A 27,151-nucleotide genomic window follows, 5' to 3' on the forward strand; every position below is an offset into this window, starting at 1 on the left:
CACTGTAACCCTTTAACATGGACTAGAACATTTGTTTCCACCTCCCAAAAGAGAAGTTGAGTGAAACTCTCAAATATGTGCAATCCTCTATTGTTATGAAACAAAGCAAACTGTCTGATTTTATTCACGATAAGGGATAGAAAAGTCCAAAAAAATTTCAGCTAAACAGATCGACAGTTCTCTCCTGTACCTCCAATACAACCCTTAGATGATGTGACACCGTCAGAAGAAACTCAATATGACCTCTCAGAAATGTCCCTAGCAGAGAAACAGATACAGGTTTAGTATCAGTACATAAGAGCGTGTTAAAATGTCCTTAGTAAGAATGCCAAAGAAATGATTTGAACACCAGCAGTTGGAAGTAGGAAACATCAGACACTTTTATTTTTTTTTTTAGAAAAAAAATCACTGTCATGGACCACCCAACACAATTTACATTTTGAAGATAGATTCAAAAGAAAAAACTTCAACAACTATTGTCACAAAAATCTTACCAATATTAAACTTGCATGTTTTTGCAGCAGTTAGATATTGCAACAGTGTGTAACTGATGTGAAGCCTGTCAATAATCAATGAAAGCTTAACTACAGTTTTCCTCACGTACAATCATACAAAGCCATTTAGGGAAGGGGAAGAGGCTGAGATTCTTTTTCAACCAGAGTCTCCTCAAATAGTAGGTGATTTGCAAAAACTTACTGGAATGTTTACAAGAAGTAAAACATTTACTTGCCTCTACCTCCAAAACTGCTGGATCATGGCTGTCTCTGCTCTTAAAGGAGATCTGAAAAGCAAAAAAAAATTGGGCTTGTGCCCTATTTTGCTTCTTTAAGATGTTTGAGAGGCATGAAGAGTTGGAATTAAGGTTTGTTTGGGGGGGTTGTTTGTTTTTTTTTTTCCCCCCTGTAATGGACATAAATTATCCCTTCTTGTTTACTTGAGACTGAAATTTCAAGAAGCCATAATATAAGACAACCTAGTTAAAGAAAAACAATGCAAGAATCAACAGAATCTAAGTCACAGAAGAAAGAACAAACTTCATTTTTTTGTCCCCTCACCCCTACCTCCTTCAAGTTCTCCTTCATTTGAAGGGTGAATAACGCAAAAATCCCTCTCCAGAGTTAAGTATTCTTGCAGTACCACTACTAGTGGTGCTGGTGATTTGCACACATATTTATGACTTAACATTATGCATGCTAAAAAAAAAAAAATGGGGGAAAAATCAGTTAGAAATTTGATTGAGCTTGTATTTTAAAATTCTAAGATAAAATGCAATAGAGGAAAAAAACTCAAGTCAAGACTCTATGTTTCAAAACAGGAAAATAAGTAGAAAAATAACTGTTAGGAGTTCTCTGCTAATGGAAAAGAAAGAAAAACTGGCTTTTATAGCTGGCTAGCTATAAAAGGGAGACACATAAGACTTCCTCTTCCACTACTAACATGGCCTGTAAGGCAGTTCATATGTATGCTATAGTGATGCAGTTATAAAACCAGCTGTAGTGTTTTTTCCTAAAAAAATAGCGTATTACTTCTTATAGTTCAAGGCTCATTTAAAAGTAAAATAAAATTAAAAGTCAAATTTATACCAGATGCAAATTCGCAAGGAGGACAGTTTATTTTAACTAATGTCCCTTATTGTTGGGGCAACTAAACTAGCTCATTAATTTTAAGCGAGATGGAAGAATATCATGTAATCCATTCAAAAAATTGTTCAAAGCCCCTTTTCTCTTCCTACCACCCACACTTCAACTATGTATTTACTATATCAGAAAAAGGAAAGTCAAATTTATTTCTTTTTCGTAAAAAGAGAAATTAAAGATGTTGCTTATGAAAAACATGCAATCATCAAGAAAAGCAAAAGCATAATGTCTAAAAATAAGAAAAATATACCCACAGTACATCCTTAGAACACTATTTAAACACAACATAAATTCTCATAAACTTTATATCACAGAAAAACTACACTTGAACAGTACAGGGTTACAGTCAATGTTTTAAGTCAAATCAGTGAACTGGCTGAAGTTTCTCATCATTCATGTTCATACACAGAATGTGATCTTGCTGAAATGCTAAACCAACATTAGACAGGCCAAAGACCTGAACATCTTTATGTTAGGTCTATTACTCAACTCAAATCTCTATTTCCAACAATTATAATGTTACTTCTCCAGTTGCAACAGCCAAAAGGCACCAATTCAAACAATACTGGCACTTAATTAAATGCTCCAGTGGCATAATTCAAAGGGGGGTTACTTTAGCTTGTAGTATTTTGGGACAATTGGTTTGTGTTTTGGGGTTTTTTTGGTATTTTTTGGTTTTGCTTTTTTTTGGTTGGTTGGGGGAGGCATGCTTGGTGTTTTGTTTTTTTCCCCTCCATATATAAAACTATAAACAGGGAATGGAATTATGTAAAAAAAAGGAAAAAAGGAACATTCAGAAAAAGTAATAAAAAATAAATCAAAATTAAGAAAATCAAGTTTAGTTCAGAAGAGAGACTTAGAGGTCTAGAAAGCATCAGATTCCAGAATCATACACAAGACTGTACCAAACTTACAAAAAAAAAAATTCACAAAATTATACTCTTTTCTCCTTTCTGTTGAACAAGAATTGTTTTCATCAAAACCTTTCTACTTTTCTGGGTGAAATTTATGGTGACATAGCAAATGAAGTTAAAGTGAAAACATTTCAATGCAGACATTCATGTATCTCATATCATGGGAAGTTTAACTCTACAAGTTGAGCCTATTTAACAACCAGCTGTCACTGAAAATAGCAGTCCTGACTCTGCTACTTCCACTGAGCTGCCCCTGCTGCTTAGACAATTGTGCAGGGACCCATCGAAGAAACTCACAGCCTCAATTGACTCCTGAGGATGCACATGAAACAGTGGGAACAGATGTCCTAAGGCTTTTAATGGGAACTGACCATTAGATCAATCCAAACATAGTGCCATACCACTCACAGAAAACCTTCAATAATTTGCAATGGCAAGAAGATTTCATCCTTTGAGGACTACTAATATGATAAGCTTACAGTGCTCAGGCATAACTCCGCCTAAGAGTGTGTCAGCCTCTTCAATCCTGCATAATTTGATGAAAACTTAAGTAAAGACACTATCAACTGAATTCTAATTTAAGGACATGTGGTTATTTCAATATTCATTGTGTCACCTTTATAAAGAAAAGTGTATTTATATTGTGCAGAAGTCACTTTAAGTTTACCAAACATATGAATGACACAAAACCATCTTAGTTGTTTTTAAAATAATATTTTTAATACTCTTTTTACTATGCAACACATCCTACGGATGCAACACTTCTGCCTATGCAACTACTTCATACAAAGTATTAAATCCCATTTAAATGTTATGGAACAGAAGTGATTGACTGACTTTTGAAAAAAAATGGAAATTAAATCAAAGTATCCCAACTACCAGTTGCAATGCTGTTCTCCACAGGAATCTGAAAGAAATTATTCTTCTCTGTAATTTATAAAGAATGCCTAGACCATATACTCAAACTTCCTGCTGCAAAATCATACGGTCTCACATGGAAAGGCACTTTTCACAAAAAAGTGCTCGTGTAAATCAGAAAAATCATCAGCAAAAGTTGTTCATAGGGTTTTTTCCCCTCTGTTAGTAAAGCATGTTTTTATTTAACAAACTACAGTAATACTAAACAAAAGTAAAAACAAAGTTTTCAGTGCTAGTCATGCTCAGCCAAACATATACAGTATAAGCTGCATATCCTCCCTACCCTGCAGCCAGGGTTAATAAGATGTATTCCACTTCTTTATGTAGAACATCACATTCTTCTAATGGGGACAAAAAAGTCTGAAAGTGAATGCAATAAAGTTTTAGTGACTTAGTACACAACATGCAATTACTTAACACACTAGCACTCAAGCTTCACAAGGCAAGCAAGGCATACAGTGCAGTGTATACCAGTGAAAAGCAGGCACAGCTCATCAGCTATGAAAAAGTTAAAGCAGACTAACAGGACAAAATCAATGGGTGAACAAAAACTTAAAAAAACATGAGGTGTCTCAAAGCAAGATGTGATGTTTTTATTTGGGCACTTAAATGTATATAAACTGTATTAACAGCTTGCTCTAACATAATACAACATGCAGGATAACAAACCTATTAAGAGTTTTAAAATGCTGCCCCAGTTTAGGCAGGAGATATTCCTCCAATTTGATACTCTGAAGATACCAGCAAATAACCTCTTAAATCTGATCATCAAATAGTACCTAAAAATACTACAAAGATTCAAAAACACAGGCATGCAAACTGTTTTTCCACTATACCTACATAAGTACAGGCACTAAGAAAATAAAGAATTAAACTAGGAATGAAAGTCTGCATTGTATGTATTCACCAGTCCAAAGGGTAGCTCAATTACCTCTGAAGAAGCACATAACACCCGAAACTCCAAGTATAAAAATTTACTAGTACAAAGCGCCACAGTGAACTTTTCATTTTGTGCATTTGAAATATTTCCCTTCCGAAAGGCAATAAGCCTGGGGAGTTTTTTTGTGCTATGTTGACAACCACATAGTCCAAGGATACCGAAATCCACTCACTCTGCAAGTTTTGTATGTCCTAATATTCACCGTCCTCCTCCACGTAATTACATAGTTCTTAATACTATAACCACTGTAACTACTGGTATGAAGACAGAGTGAACAGACTAGAATCCAAATATCTAGTCTGATACATATGAAAAATTTCAGTTGCAGAAAGCAAGGAACTGTTTATCATCACCGAAAAAGGTACTTGTAAAAGTCACAGATAAATGGGCATATATCAATATTTTTAGGGGGGAAAAAATTGCTTTTGATACTGATATCACAATTTTGCGGAGACTTAGCACCTTGTTCTCAGTTCTCCCCTGATCCCTCAGGGCTGATCTTGTTCATCTCATTAAACCTGCTGCAGAACTGCATTTCCTGCTGTCTGTGTAGTATGATTGTGCCTTGCCTACTTTTTCACAGTCCTTGAAGAATTTCAAATTTGTCACACAGATGGACATACAATGTGACCAAAGCAACAATACTTGATGTACGCACACACAAAAAAGAGATAATATTCTACACGATTGAAATGTTAGTTTTCTGAGATTAAATGTAGACAAACCATACTGGAATCCCAAAATTTTAGCCTGATCCTTACCTATAAGCTATTTTCATTTTAATATATAGGAATGTACAAAGTCCATGATGCATAAAACAAGACACAGATAAGAAAGCCCCAAAAACGTAAAATGCAACTTGACTGCAGAATTGTTACAGGTCAGTAGTATACACACACACACACACACTATATATATATACACACACATATACTTATAATAATAATGGCCCATCTTCGCGAACGAAGATTTTGGGGAAAGGTCTTTTTACCTTTCCAGCCTGCGCAATGGATTTTTTAGGTGAGACACAGCCTGCGCTGAACTGAGCCCACCCTTTAATCCTAAGGTTCATCTGCCGGGGCCAAGCAAGCTTGGACAATGGCAGTGAGGTCCTCAGGACGTAGGTTTGTTTAGAGTGTCCTTCTCATAGATGGATGGCCTCACAGGGCTAACGACCTCCATCAGGCCAGGAGACCGGGGAATCGAACCCGTGGTCGCAGCAGTGAAAGTCCTGCACGCTAACCACTAGGCCACCAGGGGTCTCACATATACTTATGTGTACGTATATATATATATTCTGTATATCTTGCCCATTATCCCTCTTTTTATACTTAAGCTTAACTCCAAGTCATTTTTTTCCCAATTTCAGAGACTTTGACCAGAAGGAATAGTCAGGATTATTTATTCTGGCCTCCTACATATCATAGGCCATTACTTCTTAACAGAAAAGAATTGCTCTGACAGTAATCATTAAAAATTGGTTGAGAGTGTATCCAAGGTCATCATAACTTGACTCTGCTATATGTGGAATTAAAGTTTGTTTCTAGATGGATTCGTCACATTTTCTTGACAAGAATTCTCAACAACTCAAAATCTGATTTAAAAAAAATTCTTAGCTTTGAGGTACGTATATACCAAGGGCTAACTGGTAAATTCTCCTTACTTTCTTTCACAGTCAATTTTGAATTTTTACCCCTTAATCACATTCTCAACTGTCCAAATGGCTAAGAAAAGGGAGAGAAGGGATAAAGAACATCAATATCACTGTTACCTACTTCAAAAAATCTTATGTAGTTGTGCTCAGAGTGACCTCGTTAGAGACAATACTTCAAATACCAGATGCATGCAAATACATCGTTATGTAGCCAAAAAGTAGAAGTACAAATGGGAGACATGCTCTATAGGTCCCAACCATAAATAAAATATTGTTCACATTTTTAGATGCTGATCCTACATAGGCGGGATCTGAGCCTGCTAGAAATTATGATTCACTGTGTATATCTGCAATAAAACCAAGTTTTATGACATGCTTTCAGCAGGACTGTTTTCATCTGAGAGAAAAAAGCATGTTTAGCAGGTGTATATATATTTCAAATGACAAGTACCATCAACTCAGATTATAGGGGGAGATAAGGGGTCTGAATTTTCCTCACACGGTACATAAACCCTGTCAACAGGATGCTTAACAAACAATGTTCTTCTGGAGGACTACTTCCAGAACTAGAAGCTCTCAGCTTCTAGATTCTTCATATCCTAAAACTTCTTGGTAGAAGAAATTTAACCTTTTATTCAAAATTACTGAGATAGTAAGCTTTTCCTATTTGACCAAGTGTATGACTTTACACAACCATTTTTGTCCAACTGTAATGAAATTAATGAAAAAATTGTCCATGAGGTAAGTGCAGAAAATCACTGGATTTGTGCATTCCAGCTGGCATTAAAAAAACAAAAACCAATCCAAACCAAACAAACCAAAAAAAAAAACCCACACACCAAAAAAACAGCAAAAACCAAACTGTAGGCTGGAAAAGAGAATTACCATTCAGTCTAAGACTTAGGAATCTCACTCTACTGCACAATCATAATATGGCAATTCCTCCCAAAAGTGACTGCAAGTCCTAGAAGAATAGTAAAAAAACATAAAAGGAAAGGATGCTCATGCAAAAACGGTCTACGAAAGGCAATTGCTAAAGGAGGAAAAGTTCCTTTATTTTTCCACATTTTAACACTGTAAATAATTTCAACAAAGAAATTTTTTCCTCTCCGCAAGAAGAGCTGAATATCATAACATTATTTTAAAAATTTGTATATGGAAATAAGAAATTTCTCTAAAAGAAAATACATGAAAGAGTTCCTCAAAAACGTGGCCAAAATGAAAAACAAAGGAAATGCTCAAAAAATTTTAGAAAATTTTTTTCAAGTGAACGAAGTCCACGAAACATAATCAGAACAATAGAATTTAAATAGAAAAATCTCATAGTCTTGTTACATTTGCTTTACAGAGAACAAAAAGTAGAATGTGTCCATTTAAGACTATTCGTTCTGGAAGATCACAGTCCTCAACTTTTTTTAAGGTTGGGATTTTATACTACATGCATGATTGTCAGAGGAAGCCTTACCAAACTAGCTTCAATATTAGAAAAACTATCTGTGGTTGGACAGCGTGGGTTGCAATATTCATCTGTAAAGTGAAATGACTATTCAACGGGCACTTTTGATCATAGGAAGCCACCTAATCACTGCAGAACCTAATTCAAAATGGATGAACACAGTTACACTAATACTGTACTGCAGCACTGCTATGCCATGAAATAATTTTGCTAATCTGAATGCATGTCAAATTCACACGCCTTTTTTTTTTTTTACAGAGCGGAAGAAAGAAAACTGGAAAAAAAACAGTTAAAGAAACAGAGATCATTCCCCTTCAAAATGCCAGATCATAAAACATCTTACCAAATTCTTTAATGCTTATCACCATTTACTTGCATGAAAGGGGTATTGTGTGGTGAGTAGGAACAAATCTCCATTTACTGACTTAATGAATTACCTAAAGAAAATGTAACTAATAATCATGCTCTTAACTAAATACAATTAAATAATTTAATGAAATGTATCACTTCCTATGCCCAGAAAAACATTTACTTCAAAAGAAAAGCAGACTACTTAAAAAAACATGCCATTTGTAAGATCTCATCGAGGAACGGCTTTCTACAGTTTTCTTTCTAAAAATCATGATCAATTCACATGATTAAAAACTTTTTTTCCTAAACTGACTTTTCACCACAGTTTGCTTCTATCCCATGCAGTTAGGAAGTTCCACTACCAAATAAAATCTAGCATTCTGCTCTTTAAGAATGACACTGTGTTTAAGTTTTTAACAAAACAAGAAAACCTTTCAAGTTTCCACACTTTATGAAGTCTTTTAGGATACTGTTTTATCTGTAATGATTTTTGTTTGTGTAAGGTTATATATAAGACTAGTCATTACCGCTAGCCATTCAGTATGCACAGTATGCCTTCTGAACAGACTTTATTAATTGTGCCTAATTACTGCAGGCAACCAATCTTACTCTCTGCATGTGACCTCTATTCACCCAACAGCTGAAGTTCTGAAGTTCTAGTTGAATTACCATGCATTGCCATATCCACTGAGCTCTTCAAAAGAACTTCGTGTACATGCTACAGTAATTACTCCTTTTCACTTACTGTTTCATATTTTTGGCCAAATTAGTCTAGCATCAAACATTCTGCTTTCACTCCAGAATAAAGCTGTTCAAGTTTGCTGAACAGACCTTTCAAGCTTCATAAGGAAAGGAACCAAGCCATTCCTTAATTTCTGTCCATGAATGAAATAAAAAACATTTAAGTGCTACTCTAACAATTTTATACCCTTTGTTACTGCCTACTGATTCAGTTTGTATATTCTCACTGTTAGAATATTCTTCAGCATTGGTATCTGAAGAAAACAAAGACTACTAAGTCTTCTGTGTTAACTTCCTCGCTTTACTCCTCATTATTTTTGTTTAGATATGCAAAAAATAAATGCTACTTTGAGAAGCCTATCTCAGACTGCATTAGGAAACATGCTTCAAAGAGACAGAGAAACTCAGTCAATAAATTTAATCTTAAAATACACTTTTTCTGACATGTGAGATATGTAAGATACCATGTCATGATACAATAAATTTAAAAAAAAATAGCGAAATAAGGATCTACAGCAACAGATGCTTCTCACAGAGGAATGACATGGAACAGGATAAGGACAGGGCAAATGTCTCCCAAATTTATAACTTCAACATTGCAGTTAAGGGGTTTTTTGTACTATAGCGACTATCATTAAACAGCAAGATTTAAGAGTCACAAAGATTTAAAAAAATCAATAAAATAACCAAAGCCCACCACACACTCACACCAAAAAAGACAAAACTTTACACTGTCCCGAGGTTCATGAAAAAAACAAAGCCATCTTCAAACAGCAGAAAATATCCTGTTAATTTTCTTCACCTCACGTCTTCTCCACCAGATAAACGAGGGTATTATCACTGTTTAATACAAGTTTTAATTGAGTACTGTCACTGGCGGGAAGAAAAGTGTGGAACCACTACTTTCCATATCAAACAAAGCAGGTAATTAACAGCTATTCTGGCACAATCCCTTATCACCAAAATACACAACACTGTTAAGTTCTCTCAATGCCAATGCTTTGCTCCAACAAAGGAAAGCTGATGTTTCAGGGTCACATTCACTTCTTTAATACACAGGCATAAATTTACTGCTCAGTCAAACACCTATAATTAAACACAAGAAGAATATAATTCTAATATTCAAACAGGTTTGCATATGAGTGGGATATCTCCCCCTCTAAAGATGATTGCCTTTCATTTTTTAGTTTCAAGTAGCTACAGTTCACTTAGTTTTGATTACATAGCAATTAGATATGCAAATACAGAGATCTAAAAAATGCTTTTCCAAATGTCAGATTGTAAGCAATCAAGCTTATTCTTTTCTCCTGTACACACAAGCTATTCATTAAATAGCTATTGTCTTCAAAACATTCCGACAGATTGCCTTTATCAGTGTTTTAGAAGCAAATGTGTAAGTGTGCATTACTCAGAACACAGCTCATCAAGGAATGAAACTGATCTTACAATTAATTTAATATATACATGATAGTGGATAACTAAGTATCATCTTTGGTCATTTTTCATGTTATTAACAATATCGAAGTTCACTGCATCTTCAAATCAACCAAAACTCACTTTTTTGTATATTTAATGACAAATGTGTCGGTAGTAAGTGTCACAGCTAAAGTTGCTGAATTGTTGAATGTCAATTATTTTTCATTGTCAATAGAAAATCCATTTGGAATAATTGATTATCTGTGATTTTTTCACTGTATATTAAAAATATATTCATATAAAGGAAGTCACTATGAAATAGTGTGGTTAGTATAATTTTGGCAGGAATAACCATTTTGACACCCTGTCCTTTTTTTGTTTTGTTTTTGGAAGGCCCACATATATGTTCTATTACAAGTGCAGAATTAGAACTTCTTATGCATCTAGACCACATGTATGAGCTTGGTTCTTTGTGACACATTTCACTGGTCCTCTACAAGCAGCCAGCCCACTGTTTCAGATCCACCAAGCACTGGCTAAAATGGTGGGAAAGGATAGTTGCCAGCAGCTCTAAGAGATCAAGAAAGAACTACTGCAAAATTATATGGTGTAAAAAAAATATTGTTACCCACAACTATGGTCTGCCACTGACAGTTTGAAAGCTTGCTCTTGCGAAACTCTAAAATGCAAGAATAAAATGGGATGGGGGCGGGGGTTGGTTGGTTGTTTCTCTTAAAAGATCACAAAATCACTTCCAAGCTAACAGGAGTGGAAGAAAGATCCCTAAAAGCAAGCCTGTGTGTTCAGTGACTCAGTTGTGCAGAAATGTACATTAACAAAGGAAGCCGAAACAGTTCTTTCCTCAGGTTGAGCTTTTAAGCCAGGTAAGTGAAATAAATAAAATGCTTTCTTAGTTGATTCCATGATCGACAAGCACTTCTTCAAGATGAGTCTCACAGGAGCACAGATCCTTTTTCCAGGTCAGGAGAGCAGCAAAAATTACAAGAGATGCCTGATTCACCGAGCTGTTTAAAAACCTGAAAAAAAATCAGTTTAGTTCTGCAGCCCAGCTGCAAACCCTGAAACATTCTGCCAAGTCAGATCCAAGAAAAAATTGGATAGGTCTTTTAGAAGAACTGAGCTAACAGGTGAATGTGTGACAAATTATTTTACATTTTGAGGGTCTTCAAATTTGCTTTTTTTTTCATTTCAATGTGATTTTCTCTTTCCTTCTGCTTGCAATACAGGAGTCTTACTTAACCAGCCAGTAGGGCAAAACTAGGCCTGTCAGCCTGCTGTTGCTGCCCATGCAATGTTTATGTTTGTTCTGTTGCTTCTTCCCTAAGGGTCACTATAAACAACTGTTTGAGCAGCAAATATAAGCTGTATATTTGAACTCCTACCCACTACAGTCTAATGCAAAGAATGATACAGCTGAGGAGAACCTGAATATTCCTTCCCAGTGGTGCCCCTGCAAACACTGCCTCATCTATTACATGGCTCTCCAAGGAAGATACTGGAACAATCCTGTACCTACTACTGTGAAACACCAGGATCCAAAAAGCATACTCAAAATGCCAAATTCCTGCCGATTTCTGCATCTGGTAAGATTGGTGATACAGCACTGTGTAGTCAAATTCACTGTACTTAATATTCTGACTTGCAAAACCAGCCAATTGAAAGAAGTTTAACAGGAACACAAGTAATATGCCAAATATGACTAATTTCAAATCGCTACAATTTATTCTACCTGGTAGATTCTTCCACTGTAAGTCATGAAAGATGGACTGAATTAGACTGCCAATAATAGGTCTGCAGGCTGCAATAACCAAATATAATCAGATTTCCTTAAGAGAACTGAAACACATAATCAATAGCATGTGTTTTCCTCTTCAAAACATTTGTTTCTTCAGGTGTATATAGAAGACATGGCAAAGTCAAAGTATCTGATTTTTCTTAGAAATGGAAAATTTGGGTTTTTTCTTTTCTTTTTTTAAGGAAAGTTAATTTTACTACCAAATGAACTATTCCAAAAAGGTGCATTTCAAGCTAAATTGAACACATAGTCTAAAAGGCTGGATACTGAAAAATTTCACTAGTCAGGCTGCAAAAAGCAATTCTGGTATTTGCAATACCCCGTCTCCTCACTGCATATTAATTTCCAGATTAGTTTCAGTATTTCAAACCACATTAGTAACTTTAAAATTTATCACTTATTTTGTTTTTTAATAAAGTTTACCTTAAGACCTTTCCCAATTAATGCTGTTTTGAGTCAGTGTGAGCTAACATATTTAAGTTGTAGGTCTTTTTGTCAGTCAAAATTTAAGTGAACATTCAATTCCAGTGTTGTCAACTTGAAACATAAATGAATATTTCACAGCCACTTCAAAGACTGGTTGGTCATTTGAAGATCACTTACTAGATGAAGACATATATTATCAATGCAGAAAACCCTCAATTTTTCTCTATAAAAATTAATTTTACATCTAAAATTTATTTGTCAACTACTAGCTTTTAGTTCTTGAAATTATATATCACAGTATATTTCATGAGTTCAGCAAGCTAGTTAAAACTAAATACATCCCAAGATCCCAGCAGCCTAAAAATTAAATTCCCTTGAATACATATGGTTGTAAATATGTGGGGCATTTGAAATCAATAGTTCTGCATCTTAAGTGGCTACCAAATAATTCTGTCAAGAGGATTAATTGAAACAGTCAGGTACTTCAGGTGGATTCAGTCAGTCAGCTGAACGTCATTTGTCACTCCCATCCTTTAGCACCATCTGATTGCCAGAGACGCATTAATCGTTCTGTACGGCTGCAGGACTGAACATTCCAGATAACTATTTATAAAAATACTCCCAAGAGTACACACGCAGCGACAGAGCTGTTATTAATTGTGCTATGGGTCCCATCTTTCAAAAAGCTGCTTTCTTATTTAAGAGAAACATTCAGTTGCTAAAGTGAAGAGCAACTTTATCCCATAGAATGGACGCACCACTGTCAGCACTTCTTTCCTTACCCTTTTAAGTATCACCACAGCAGAAACACCAAGGGCCAATAAATTAAGGTATACAATCACACTCCCTAAGGAAAAAAGTTTATCTAGGGTGAAACGTTAGGATCTGGTGTCTAGAATTTAAAGGTCCAACAGCGAGAAAATGAAACAGCATTTTGACATGGAGAAATATGGAAGAGTGAAGAGAAAAAATACCTAGAACTAGGCGACCGTGTCCATACTTTGGACACGATTCGGGAAACTGTTCCCAGAGCTCCAGACTGCAGAGCCAAGACATACAACACTCAAGACTATACCAAGGGAAGACAGGAGAACAGAACGACCAGTTTTCAGCTTTTCATTTATAACTCAGGGGTCTGATTTTGCTGGCTATCAAGCTTGATGAGATTTACTTGAAAAAAACTGCTATCAACAATGATAAAAAATTCCAACAAAGAAAACCACAATACCACTATCAAATCAATATCAAAGAAAGTAGTGTCAAAAAACCCCTCCAAATAATTAAATAACTCCACACCAGAACATCCAATTCCTTTCTGCCTCCATGAAATGTTAACCTCACTGGAAATAGTCATATCAACCTTGTGCCACAACAAATGATCACAGAACAGTATGGAAAGATTAGGAAGAAAGTAACACCTGCAGAAGACTTAGTAGACACAGAAAAAGCATTATCATAATTTATGTAAGTATTATATCCAAACATTTAGGTTATATACACTCACTGCCCACATGCCAAATAAAGGCACTCAATTAAGAGATTGTTCTTCGCACTACTGTAAGTGTAACAAGTTTTCTATAACAGAAGAGGAGGTCTGTGTACCTGGCCTTAACAAACATTTGTTTAAGTTGTCATCTTTCCATGTAGATACTCAACACACTTTATACGGAGTTGTTATAAGTTTTAAAGACACTTTTTATGAAATATTCAGTGTATGCATACTTCAAAACATTCCTCATCTACTGCCTAAAAAGATATGAAAAAAATATGAACAGTTAGCAGACAGAAACTGCTAATTACTCTCGGAAAAGACTAACAAAAACATGCAACTGACTGTCAATAAATCCCCTCTCCACCTGAAAAGTGTAAAGACCAACAATAAAATCTTGCCACTATAGCTGGATAAACTGTAAAGTAAGGATATTGTCCCACCACACACCTACCTACACAGCTACTTGAATTTCATTCATATGCTTAATACACTGTACTGTAGGCCACACATAGCAGAAGAGCAACCTGTGATCAGTAATATCCATTTCAATCAAAGTCCAGGCATGACAAAGCCTAATACTAAGCCAGAAGACCTAAGGAAAGTGAAAAACTGTCACCATCTATAAACAAGTTTAAATGGAACACCATTCAGTCATTTTAGGAATTGCAATTTATGACTGCTATGATACAGTTGACAAGGAATCCAGTATCTTGCCACAAAGAAACACTACAGACTACTTGTGTCTGTTTGGAAAACAGTAAACCAGCAGAAAGTTAAATATCTCTATCTTCCAAATGTTCAATTAATAATCTAAGTATTTGGTTTCAGCAACAGTGGTATATTACCTCATATTTACTCTTTTACTCCATTCAAAAAAGCCTTCTTGTCAGTCTCAATAAAATTGCTAAATCTGACCCTAAGGAGCCATATTCAGTACGGTAAACAACCACCTGTATTCTGCCCGCCGGCAGCCACCCAAAGAATATGGAGAACCACAAACTGTCAAGAATTGATAGCTACTCAGGAATCACACAGGCATGCTGCTTTCCTCCCTGAATAAACTGGTTGTAACTCCATTCCCACGTTTAAGTAGACTGAATCTGCACACGGGACAAGAAAATTCCCGTGAAGCTCAAACTAAGTCTGGCCTTTCCCACACAGAATTGCAAGCAGAGTTCCACAATACTCAACAAACACACTCAAAATGCAACCCTGAACAGAACTTATTTCTGTTAAGCAAGATTATCACAACATTAATTCTTAAACTAGAAAAAAAAAATTCAGCCATATAACAAACACCAAATCATTCACTGAAGGGTAGGTCAACAGGTTAAGGTTGCAATTTAGAAAAATCTAGAATCCAGAAAGTTTTGTGGATTAAATGAGAATGATGGTAAAGTCTGCAAAACCACTGGTTATCCTTCACAGCACACCATGAATATGGGAAAATAGCACTGAACCTGTCATTTGTGGAATCTCAGAAAAATTAACTCCCTTGGTTTAGTATTACTAGATAATTTTCAACACTATTACCCCTTCGAGAGGAAAAATTAAAGCTTTAAGAAATTGTATTGACCGTACATAAGAATGCCGATACTCTGCTAAAACAAAGTCTCACCTAGTTCAGTAACTTGTTTCTGATCCTTTTCTGCGAAATAAGTATGGGAACAGTTTCAGATTACAGTAGATTTTCATTATTTCAATCTTGTTTCACTACTTTGCTAGACCAAGTAAAATGTAAATAGATGTTTGAAGACAATTTTGTCAGTACCTCAAAACAATTCAGTATGCATAGTCCCGCAAGCCTTTCAAAACTTCTGTTCAAATGTCAGATACAAACAACTGTGAGCTGTAGTCTAGTCAACCTAGGCTAACACAATTAACACTCTCTGTGCTTCCCACCTAACAGAAGTTTAGGAATAATTCTGCAGAAAGACAATTTCTACCATGGTACAGAACAAGATGTGTCAATTTCCGTTCAACAGACATAGCATTGTAATTTATAAACCAGACTTGTTTATATAAGATGTTCAGGCAATGATTCAAGACCACTTTGATATACTTTTTCCACTACACTTCATGTTACTTTTCTTCAATTTCAGGATAATCTAGATTCTTGATCATAAGGTTCTTTCCTCAAAGGGAACGGACAGAAAAAATAAATAAAAAGGAAAGCATAGTAGAAGTTGATTTCAACTAGCAGGACTTTGATTACACTTCTCCAGTCTACGCTTCCAGCGCATTTAATAGCATTAAAGTTGTATTTTGTTAAGTCAGTTATTTCCATATGGGACCCCTGGTGGCCTAGTGGTTAGGATGCAGGACTCTCACTGCTGCGACCCAGGTTCGATTCCAGGTCCCCTGGGCAGATGGAGCTCGTTAGCCCTGTGAGGCCATCCATCTATGAGAAGGTCACTCTAAACAAACCTACGTCCTGAGGACCTCACTGCCATTGTCCAAGCTTGCCTGGCCCCGGCAGATGAACCTTAGGATTAAAGGGTGGGCTCAGTTCAGCGCAGGTTGTGTCTCACCTAAAAAAATCCATTGCGCAGGCTTGAAAGGTAAAAGACCTTTCCCAAAATCTTCCTTCGCGAAGACTGGCCATTATTATTATTATTTCCATATTTAATTAGCTCAATAACCAGTTTAAGTGCTCTCAGAACAAAATGACATATAATCAAGTTCTGATAGCAAAGTTAACCAGAGCCAAAGATTTCAGCTACTTTTCACATTACACAGGAAAACCTCATCTTAATAGTGTGAAATCTGCTCAAAGCTGGAACTTTGTACTGAGCTCATGCAGAAATATATGCCATGTATACTGGATATATATGGTATGTAACCAATAAAGGGCATAGGTATGTATAAAATAAACCATTTAAAAGATGCATTGCATCAGATACATATCAGTAATATTTTCTGAAAGACTAATACTGCCTTGCAATAATTTTTAAGGTCTTCAAGCACCAAATTTTTTTTTCCCTTCCCTGGCAGCTATGAAAACACTTCTGCAATAAATTACTTTAAATAAGAAGCGTTTGTCAAATCTCATATAAAATTTCAGGAAAATGTTCCCTTTTTAAGACTTACATTCCCATACATAACTATGCTAATTGTGCCTACATTCTTCAGTACTGTCAATGTGAACTGAACTATTTTTAACTAAATAATGTATGAAGGTAAGATTTCAAAGATAATACTCTAGAAGCTCTGGACTACAAAACCCCCATGAACAGGTTTAGAAGGAGTCAGCCCTCAGTAAGGGGTAATTCAAGAAATAATATCTATTACCTTCAACATTGCTGCATTTTTTAATTCTTTGAAGTACAGTTTCTAGTAGGCAGTCTTTAGCATTTAATTATGTAATTAAATCAGTAACTTGGTAAGAGGATTTTTTTTTTCAGTGATGACTTTTTTCTTTGTTTATGCTATTCGCTAATAGTACAAACTCTTATCTCTTCAGAGGGTCACTGCTCAAATATTACCAGGGATATAACTCAAGAGGCATTTCTTTTGTCAGTAAAAAGGGAAAAAGGCCACGCTTCAACAATTCTTTAATAAAAGTAATAATAATAAAGTCCAGCTTTACAATTTCTCCTTCATTCAAAACAAGTGGTTACAAATGCAATGAAAGTTTTGAAATTGGAACAGAAGAGCCTATTTTCTGAAGTACTCACTACTGAAAAAAAAATACTAGCTTACGAGCTACTATAAATATTTTTAATTCCATTCTATGTTTTGCAATGAAACTCTAGGAAAGCAAAGTGGTATCAACCACCAAGTATATTCTTAAAACAGGTTTGGATTCTAAGGTAGAGCATTTTTCTTCACACAACTACATACAAATTCTCATATAGCTTAATATGATACATTCTTCACTGTGTATTAAAACAGCAGTTGTGATATGGTGAATACATAAGTTTACATGAATATGACTTTGTTGTTAGAGTTAGTTTTAAAAAAGGCAAAATACTACAGTGGTCAAAAATTAAGTATGAATGAAGTCTCCCAAGCCTGACCAATCAGTTTCAGAAATCAAACTTAACAAAGACATGCACACTTAAGAGAAAGTGTGTTTAGAGGAAATGTCACTGTAGGACATGCTGGATGATCTGAATTTAATTGTTCCCAGGAGAGTACTTTAAACACTTCCTTCTGAATGCCTTCAGTAATTTTCTATTCCAAGTTTATAATCTGCATGCAGTAGATTCAGGACACATGCTGTATAAGCCGTATCAATCTTAGCTAAGGAGCCTGCTCATACAACAACTTTTAAGGTATAGTCACAGAAGTTGAAAGCAATTAAAAGTGGATGTAACTCTCTTATATAGACAAGTTGCAGCTTTGATTTGGAACAGAAATTAACAAAGCAGAATCCAGCATATCAAACTTGCTCAACTGCCACTCCACACTGTCTCAGACAGTCAGATTCCAGTAACTAGAAGTCAGTGTTAATAAAAAGCACCCTTAATGATGGATGTTGACAAGGGATTCTGCTAGTTATAGTTCTAAATGGAAAAGTAAGCATCTGACCTCCAGAAACAACACAGCATTGTCAGAAAGGGATTATTTTAATTTTTTAAATAAAAGTACAGTCATTCTAGTAATGTATTATGTATAAGGAATTGTTCTTCACTTTCACGTGTCAATGCCCCCAGTCACCTGAATAATTTTTTTCCCCTGCAATTCCTAAGGGTATTGACAAATAGTCAAAACACCACCTTTGCAACCAGTGACAGAATTTTTTAAAATTGCCATTCCAAACTGTGGCCATGATTTGTCAACACAGATATATGAAACTGTCAAACACTACTAGCATGCTTGTATGTAAAGACATATTTTAGAGGCCACAAGCCTGAGCCAAGCATTTTATTCCCAGAACATAAGAACAATGATGGCTGGTCAAACTTCCATTTTGAAACACAGAACAGCTTCACAAGACCTTTATGATTTGTTCACACATAGTACTTTCAGAGAATGTGAAAGTTAAGCATCTTATACACAGGGTAGCAATAACAGGGCTTGTTTAACAAGATGCACTACGAAGTATATATTATCTAACATCAGTAACATCACTTTATTAGCTAAACTGAATGTTTAAGACCTTCCATTGGAAATCAAAGTGTATCAGATGATATTTCAGAGACTAAAAGGCATTCAAATAATAAAATATATAATACAGCATGTAAATGTAAGAAAATATCCTGATCACAAGACAGCTAAATTTTTCCACTCTTAATAATTTTCCTCAAACTTCATGCAGGTGCCAAGGACAGGTGGTTTCTAATTCCTTTTTACCCTTACTATAAAAACAGAAAACCAGAAAGTTTTGGAATATGGAATTGTCTATTTACTGTAACAACTCTACACAAGTCAAAGGTCAAGACTTAGTACTAACTGAGAGCTTGTCTTTCATGAAACCTTACGTAACTTCTGCTTTCAAGGTGAACAGTGATGTAGGAACAAGTAAACTGTAGGTCAGAAACCAAAAATCAGTTCAAATGATCTAATATGAACTGCAACAGATTTGAAGTTGTTACAGTGGATGACGGCACAGAGTTCTTCAAATTCAGAACTGCATAGCTGCCTGCCTTTCTAATTGAAATAATCAATTCTAAGGAAAAAAAAAATCTGTCTCTCATAATGAGATGCTTCCTCATGAAGTAAAAATGAGTAATGCTCTCTTGTCACACACTGTTCTAGAAGAGATTCTTGTCTAAAAGTAGGAAGAAACGGGAAAAAACAATGGAGTTGACCAAGACAGGCACAAGTCAGCAGCCTGATGGTGAGAGGTTTCATACCCCTCTAAGTGAAATAATGGCAGTAAGTGCGTCAAAGAGCACTGGGCTGACTCCCCTTGAGTGTGTCAATACCTGTTTTGTGGAATTCATGTAAAAAATGTTTTGCTTTTCCACCATTGGACAGTCTCCACTTTTGTAAGGAGTACTTTTTAACTGGTGTGCAAGTTACTAGTTTTCCTCAGTACTTAATGAAAGGTACATTTAGACTAAGCAAAAAAATGCCCTTGGTCTTAATAAAGTTACACATTCATTAGCTTTTGATGAATGCCTGCAACTCCTCTCCTCTCCCCAATAATCTCTTTTAAGTAGCCCCAGGCTCTAATCACAATATTCTCAGTAATTAAGGTCTTGATTTTAAATTTGTTGAAAGCTGCCTAGAGAGATGTTCTGATTACCAGCTGAGCTTCAGATACAAACAATCTGAGGATTTCCTTGCTTTCTGGGGGAAATCTGTCAGCAAGTTTCAAGATGTGATGCCAGTTCAAATGTTTTGGCCATGTGACAAAGATTTCTAATTCATTACTTCTGTTCATAGGCTCACACAGCAGATTAAAATCCTCTACAGAGCATATCTGGATGGTTTATTTTCCAGCACATCTTTAGTATTTTCTCTTGGGTTCTGGAACTAAGAGCAAGGTAGGAAAGTACTTAGACAGTTTACTCAAGAACATGGTATTTAGTACCATGTAGCTGTCACATTAGATTGACACTGGTTTAGTAATTAATTCCTTACCACAACCAACACAGTTTCTTTTATAGTTAGCACTGGGAAATCAGGTTTACAGATATGAAATATACTTACAAAATACACATAAAATTTAACCTGCATTTCTTATCTCCCCCAAATTTCAAACAATTCAATGAAAAACCTCATTAAGTACTGACTTTTCTAAACAACACTGACTCTAAATGAAGGAAACGTTTTTAAAAAGAATAAGCGTAACCTTCCATGAAAAAAATACTTCTCTATTTTAAACTTGGAAGTACATTAGCATTTTGAAGTACAACCTTCAAAGAGAAAATGAAAAAAAAAGGTAGTTATCATTAAACGACACAGACTGTCAAGGAAGTTGACCATCTTGCACTGCAAGACTAGAGAGTTCACCTGTAAGTATAAATCATGAGAAAAAGAAGAGCCAATAGCAAAAAGTGTACTTACACCCCAAACTGATAGATATCTCTCATTCTTACTTTAGTCTGTTTGTGATTACCATGTCTTAAATACAGCTTCCAAATCTTTATTTTTACAAGGAACATCTTATTAGTGTGCATCACAGAATGCATCATAATCAAGGATTATGAAATTCTTCCTATTACATCAACAATGGTGTACACACCAAAAAGGCCATTCTGAAATATATAAACTAATAACCAATACAAATCACCTCAAGAGAACTTTAGAAAGATTAGGAATGAATGGCATGAAAATTAGTTTTATAAAGAAAATTATTTGGTACTCAACACTGGTTTACAATCAATATCATACTATTTGATATTAAAATATACTATGATATCACCCAAATACATTCAATATTAACTGCAGTCATCATCATCATGGCTAGGCTTCGTGAACGAAGATTTGGGAAGGGCTCTACCCACATTTGCTACAAGCGCGCTGGTGGCTAAAGAGGCCAATGCGAGATAGACAAGATCGGTCGCAAAAGGCAAAGCAGAAAGACTCCTTGGATGGTATCAGCAAGACATAATTCTTTCTGCGTTGTCTTTTGCCTTAAATGGTGATCCTGCGTGCTTTCTCAAAGGAAGCAGCAGCGTTATAGATGGTGTGTCTCCAGACCTCCCGATTGGAGGCCAGAGTAGACTAGTGATGGAGATCAGTGTGGCCAAGGCTGAGATGTTGTTTCAGGGAGTCCTTGTATCTTTTCTTCGGGGCTCCTCTCTTGCAGCAGCCGGTGGCAAGTTCACCATAAAGCAAGATCTTAGAGAGGCGGTGGTCCTTCATCCTTAGACGTGCCCTGCCCAGCGCAGCTGTGTTCTCAGCAACAGGGCCTCAATACTTGTGACTGCTGTCTGTTCTAGAACAGACATGTTAGTTAAATAATCTGACCAGTGGATGTTCAGGATTGTACGGAGGCAGCGTTGATGGAAGCGCTCTAGAAGACGCAGGTGGTGGCGGTAGATGACCCATGATTCGGATCCTTATAAAAGGTAGACAGCACTATGGCTCTGTAAACACTGATCTTTGTACTTTTCTTCAGGTGTTTATTTCGTCAGACTCTTTTATGGAGTTTTCTGAAAGCACTATATGCCTTTGCTAACCTGTTGTCTATCTCTCTGTCAATCTTACCGTCTGAGGAGATTATGCTACCTAGGTAATTAAACTGCTGGACTGATTTGAGCTCTGATTCGCCAATGGTGATATGGGAATGATGGGAGACTTTCTGAGGTGCAGGTTGATAGAAAACTTCTGTCTTCCAAACAAACTTCTGTCTTCCAAACTTCTGTACTCCAAAAATATGAGACAACCAACTTAGGAGATGTAATGGGCATTCAAGTGCTGTCTGGATCAGTTTGTACTTTTTAATGTATACAAGGTTCCAACTGATCTCCCATGCTTGTCCTTGTTGAAGATAGCTTTTCTTACTGAACTTAAAAAAAAAAAAATCACATGACTCACTCAGAAGGTCTCCGTTCCTCTAAGCTTTTTCTTAAATACAAAACTCCAGTAACTCCCACTGCCTATTCTCCTCTGAACAGTCAAAAACTAATAATAATAAAAAAAAAGTATGGAGAGTGGAGGAAATCAGCCCACAAATACCACTTCCCCAGACAGTAAACCTGCCCAGGCTATCTAGAGAGATGACTCTGCACAGGACAGGACAGGTTCCGAAGCAGAGTGATGGGAGGACACTAAATGTAACAACCATCTGGACATGGTCACAGGTAACCTGTTCTAAGTGACCCTGCTCGAAGGGGGGAACCTCCAGAGATCCCTTCCAACATCCACCATTCTGTGATTCTGTAACAGACATTTCACAAACTCCAAGACCTACATGAACGTTGAACGGATAGGTCAGAACACGTAACATTTCGGGGAAGGTGCCGTTATCCCAGCTGGCAGCTGAGAATAACGAAAGACGTGGTACACAAACGTGCTATACAGGCTGTTGCTGCCTAAGTGCCTGCCCTGCTGATGTTGTAGAAACAGAACATGATTGCTAGCTGGCCATATCTTCAGTGGGACTTAATATAAAAGGCATTCAAAGAATGAAGGTTGTTATAGATCTAACAAAAACACAGATAGTCACATCCTCTTACTTCTACTGAACCTAGACAACCAAAACATCTCTAGGTTAGACTAGATCTTTGCTCAGAAGCTGGAAATCTCAAAATCCAAAATAGTCATAGGTAGAATAAGAGAAAGGGTGGTGACAATACTACAGCATATTATGAAAACGAGGCATCGAACAAAATTTGAAAGTTACAGTGACAAGCTCTGGAAGAAAGAAATGTTTAATTGGGCAGACATTAGCTTTCTATTTTAACTGGTATGTGCCACATACGTATCAAGAGAATGCACTATGTGGCTGATCAGATAAGGAAGAGAGGGAGTTTTCTACAGAAGAACCAAAAGAAACAATACTTCTGAGAACAGAGAGGAAAAGAGTCGTGTTAAGCACACACTTAAAACTGCAGTGGAGAAGTTGGTATAATTCAAGCAGCAGGAGCCAGAGGTGGAGGGAAGTAGCTAGAAAATAAACCTAAAAAAATAGTTACCACAAGAGCAACCTGACATTCAGGATGGCTCTATCATGCAGTTTATATGGGAGGAGCACACTACATAATTGGGGCAAGGAACAGCCCTAATTACACTGCAGCTCCACCTGAACACAAAACAAAACCAGGAACAGAGTGCTTTTTGGTTCACTTAGACAGAACTGACTGCCAGAAATACATTAAACTTTTTTTTTTTCAGTCCACACTAGTTGCACAAATCACTGCTTTGGTAATTCAACACAAGAAAATTATTATTAACACCACCTTTGAGGTTAACAGCTTTTTCTTAGAAAGATACATTTAAATTCAATTTTTACCTTTACCTTGTGAGACATGACACAATTATAAGTCACCTATTACTGAAGAATACTTTATAATTGATAGTTAGACTTCCAATTGCAGCATTATGGAGCAGACATATTTAACTTTTTCAGGATAGTTTGTGTTATTTACTAAGTCTGTAAATGACACTAGATAATGAAAAAGCATATAGTAAGAACACAACAAGTAAAAATGAGAGACATGAGCTTACCTTCCATAAGAAAACACAATTATGCATCTGAAGCTATGCTACCCTTCAAGAGCTTACCTTCTTTTTGTCCCTCATGGAGCCCTTCCCTCGGACCATTATCTTGCATCCTGTTTCTGCCTCAAGCTGTTTAGCTGTTAGTCCTCTGGGCCCAAGGATTCTTCCAACAAAGTTAAACTGAAAAAAAAAAAATATTTCTATAAAAGCAAGTAAACAAAATTAATAAAAAATTTAACAAGATGTATTTCTGTCTCTAAAAATATCGGTGTTTAATGGTTTAGAACACCACAGGGTTCACACCTGAGGATGAAGAATGAAGAAACTACTGCCTTCATATATCAAACATCTATGTGACCCCAACTTTGGGGGACACAGGTTTCAAGTGAAACTAGGTCTTTCAAATTTAACATTGTGCAGTGTACCGCAGTGGTATTCCTAACTTCTTCATCATTATATTCTGTGAGCTCTCAGAGAAACTACAAACCACTGGCCAGGTATGTTCATCCATAGGCCAACAATGTGCATCACGTCACGGAAACACACATGGCCCAGCTGCATGACCAGACATTCACACAACTTCTGTGTGGGGGGACAGCTCAGGTGCCAGGTGGAGGTCCAGTCCCACAATGACACAGGACCTTCAGGAAAGGCCTCTGCACCCACTATTTCATTGCTCCCTGCCCACACCTAAGGAACCTGCAAAAAACATTCTTTTTCACCATTCCATTTTGGTCTGGTGGACTCAATCTGGGAAGCACAACTAGAGAAACCCTTCTTTACCTACCCATGCCATAGCATTTCCTTCATAAAAACAAAATGGGGCTTCTCAAATTACATTCTCACTTTAGGTTTCATGGGCAACATTTTTTTTAAAACACTGTATTGTCATATATATATACACATGTATATATAGACACACATATATATAAAATATGTATTTATATAAAAATATATGTGTACATACAAACACAACAAAAGCACTTTTTGTAAGCTGTATGATTTACTCAGTTGTACATTCAAATAAAGCAAGTATTTCATGTTTAATTGGCTAACTTCAGAAGACAGCCCCCCGTCTACACTTAACACAGTAATACCACCCATACATAACATTATTTCCTAATTATTTTCAAGGGTTTTTTCCCTTTCATTATTTTCAATCACACATTCTGGAAGTTACGACATAAATAAAAAGGCACTAAGTGATGCTAGCATTGAGAACATACAGCAGCACCCTGTGACAACTGCAGTGCAAAGATGAAGTACCACGCTCAAAGGATAGATAAACTAAGAAATTTCAGACTGAACATCAAATTCAAAGAAGATTTTAAGAGACCAGCAACTCTGCAGTATAAACAGAAATCTCAATATTTCAGCTCCTGGTAAACAAAGCTATTCAATTGAATTGTGAAGAAGTTGTTGGTTTTCATTTCCTCAGCTAATTAAAATTGGTCTGGAGTACTACAATTCAACATATTTGAAATCCTTATAAAACTGAAAAGACCAGAAATGATTTAGGAGTGAGCAGAAATTATGAACAGAAGCAAATTAAAGTTTTCCAACAAAAATAACCATGTTTCACAGCAGCTAAACTACTCATAGGGAATACACACTCCCTAAGTTATTTAGTATTGCAAGCTCAGAAAACAAAGACATATTATGAAGTCTGAATCAAATGCCAGGGGGTGGTGGGGTGTGAAATAAAGACTACAGGAACTTGTGAACATAAAAAAACTGTGAATCAGAAGAAATTAAGGAATGCTCACTAAGACTGGATAAAGCAATGTACTAGCTACAAGCGATAAAGCTCAGCTTTGAAATATTATTAAATTCTTACATGTTACGCATTTCACATATTGTATCAAAATTATACTGTCTTACATAAACAGCATCTTATTTGCCTTTCTCCACAACCGTGCTTCCTGCACATTAAAACTTTAGATATCTATGCCATTCTACCAGTAATGATAAAATAATATTGCAAACTTGACTTTAAATCAATCTTTTAAAAAACACACAAGCTGATTATTATACCCTCTATCTCCAAAGAAAAACAGCAGCCTCTAATGTTTTATGATTTTGGATTATGACTAAAAGAATAATCAGTTAGAAAGATAATTTGCATTAAAAAAATTAAATAGAATAATGTAGTATACTAAGAAAAAAAAAAGGAGGAATCTGTATTACTCTCAAGTTTGCAACTTTATATATGTTGTCTGAACACTATTTAGAATTTCTAGTTGAGAAATCACTGATTTAAATGCAACACATTCTGTTAAATGTTACGCCAGTTCCTTTTCCAGAACCTTCATAAATTGTTCCAAGGCAGCTTAACCCAAACTGTATGTACAAACCCCCTGAATCTTTTTGGATAGCTATTCCTTCCAATCCTCTGATCATTCTCATTACCTATCTGAGGCCCTCCAATTTTTTCATTTCTAAAAGCAGGATGCCTAGGCAAGGCAATTCTTCAACTGAGACCTCAACAAGGTTAAGTTACTCAGAACAATTATCTTATAAACCACATTCTTATTAGCACATCTCAAGCTGCTTCTTTCGCTCCCCCAAAAATTCAGTTCTTATGTTTGTTTCAACATTCATTGACCCCAAATAGTCTTAGCCTTGCTACTTTTCCCTACTTTTGTATTCACATGCATCTCTTATGTCCCCCTACAACAAGGGGGCTCAACATTTGTGTAATGAATTCCACATTGTTGACTTTAGGCACAGTAATTTCAAGACAGTTTTGAATTTTAATTCTATCTTTAAAAGCATTTGGTATGACTTACTTCTTTTTTTAAGCATATTTTTAACCTACCAACCAAGTTTTTCTTGAATGTGTTAGAGATTCAAGATGAAGGAGAATTCTGCAGGACCCCACCTGAGGTGCAGTCTTAATTGACTCATCAGTAATCAATTATCTTAGATTAAGCCAATTACTGCTTTAACAAATGATCCCCTAGTTTTTGTACCGATGGATCACTGTCAGTATTCAGTTCCTCAGACAACCATCTTAAAGTCCTAGTTCAGAACTCATTAGAAAAAATAATTCCGACTCTCTTGTCAGAGGAACAGAGCAGTGATGAGCAATACCACAGCTCAGGAACACAAAACAGAGTAAGCCTTCTGCTTGGCCAGTCTCAAAAGTTTTGTCAGAACCTAGTTGCATCCACAGCTACTGCTTCTTTAACCTGTCAGGTCAGATAGACTATCAAACAGAATTATCAGAACAAGACATCTGACAAATTCAAAAGACCATTCTAAACATCTAACTCAACATTTCTCACGCTCTTTGTCTCATACTCTCACCCAATCACACTCTTTATCA

General features: G+C 36.1%; 1 protein-coding gene across 11 annotated transcripts in view; it reads right to left on the minus strand.

Annotated features, from left to right (window-relative positions):
- Window positions 1–27,151, minus strand: part of QKI (QKI, KH domain containing RNA binding) — a 157,811-nt gene that overhangs the window by 69,333 nt on the left and 61,327 nt on the right. For 7 of the 11 annotated variants that reach the window (XR_003534818.1, XM_027686827.1, XM_027686820.1 and 4 more), the window contains exons 3-4: window positions 23,887–24,003; window positions 731–781 (exon numbers count right to left, since the gene is read on the minus strand). Coding sequence is in view for 8 of the 11 variants with exons in the window: in XM_027686827.1 (XP_027542628.1) it covers window positions 731–781; window positions 23,887–24,003 (168 nt within the window). In the remaining 3 variants the exon portion in view is untranslated. The remainder of the gene's footprint in view (window positions 1–730; window positions 782–23,886; window positions 24,004–27,151) is intronic. The other 4 variants (XR_003534823.1, XR_003534822.1, XM_027686865.1 and 1 more) reach the window with 1 other exon arrangement.

Source organism: Neopelma chrysocephalum, unplaced genomic scaffold (assembly GCF_003984885.1).
Source record: "Neopelma chrysocephalum unplaced genomic scaffold, ASM398488v2 Primary Assembly neopelma1_23, whole genome shotgun sequence".
In the NCBI taxonomy this organism is placed as follows: domain Eukaryota; kingdom Metazoa; phylum Chordata; class Aves; order Passeriformes; family Pipridae; genus Neopelma; species Neopelma chrysocephalum.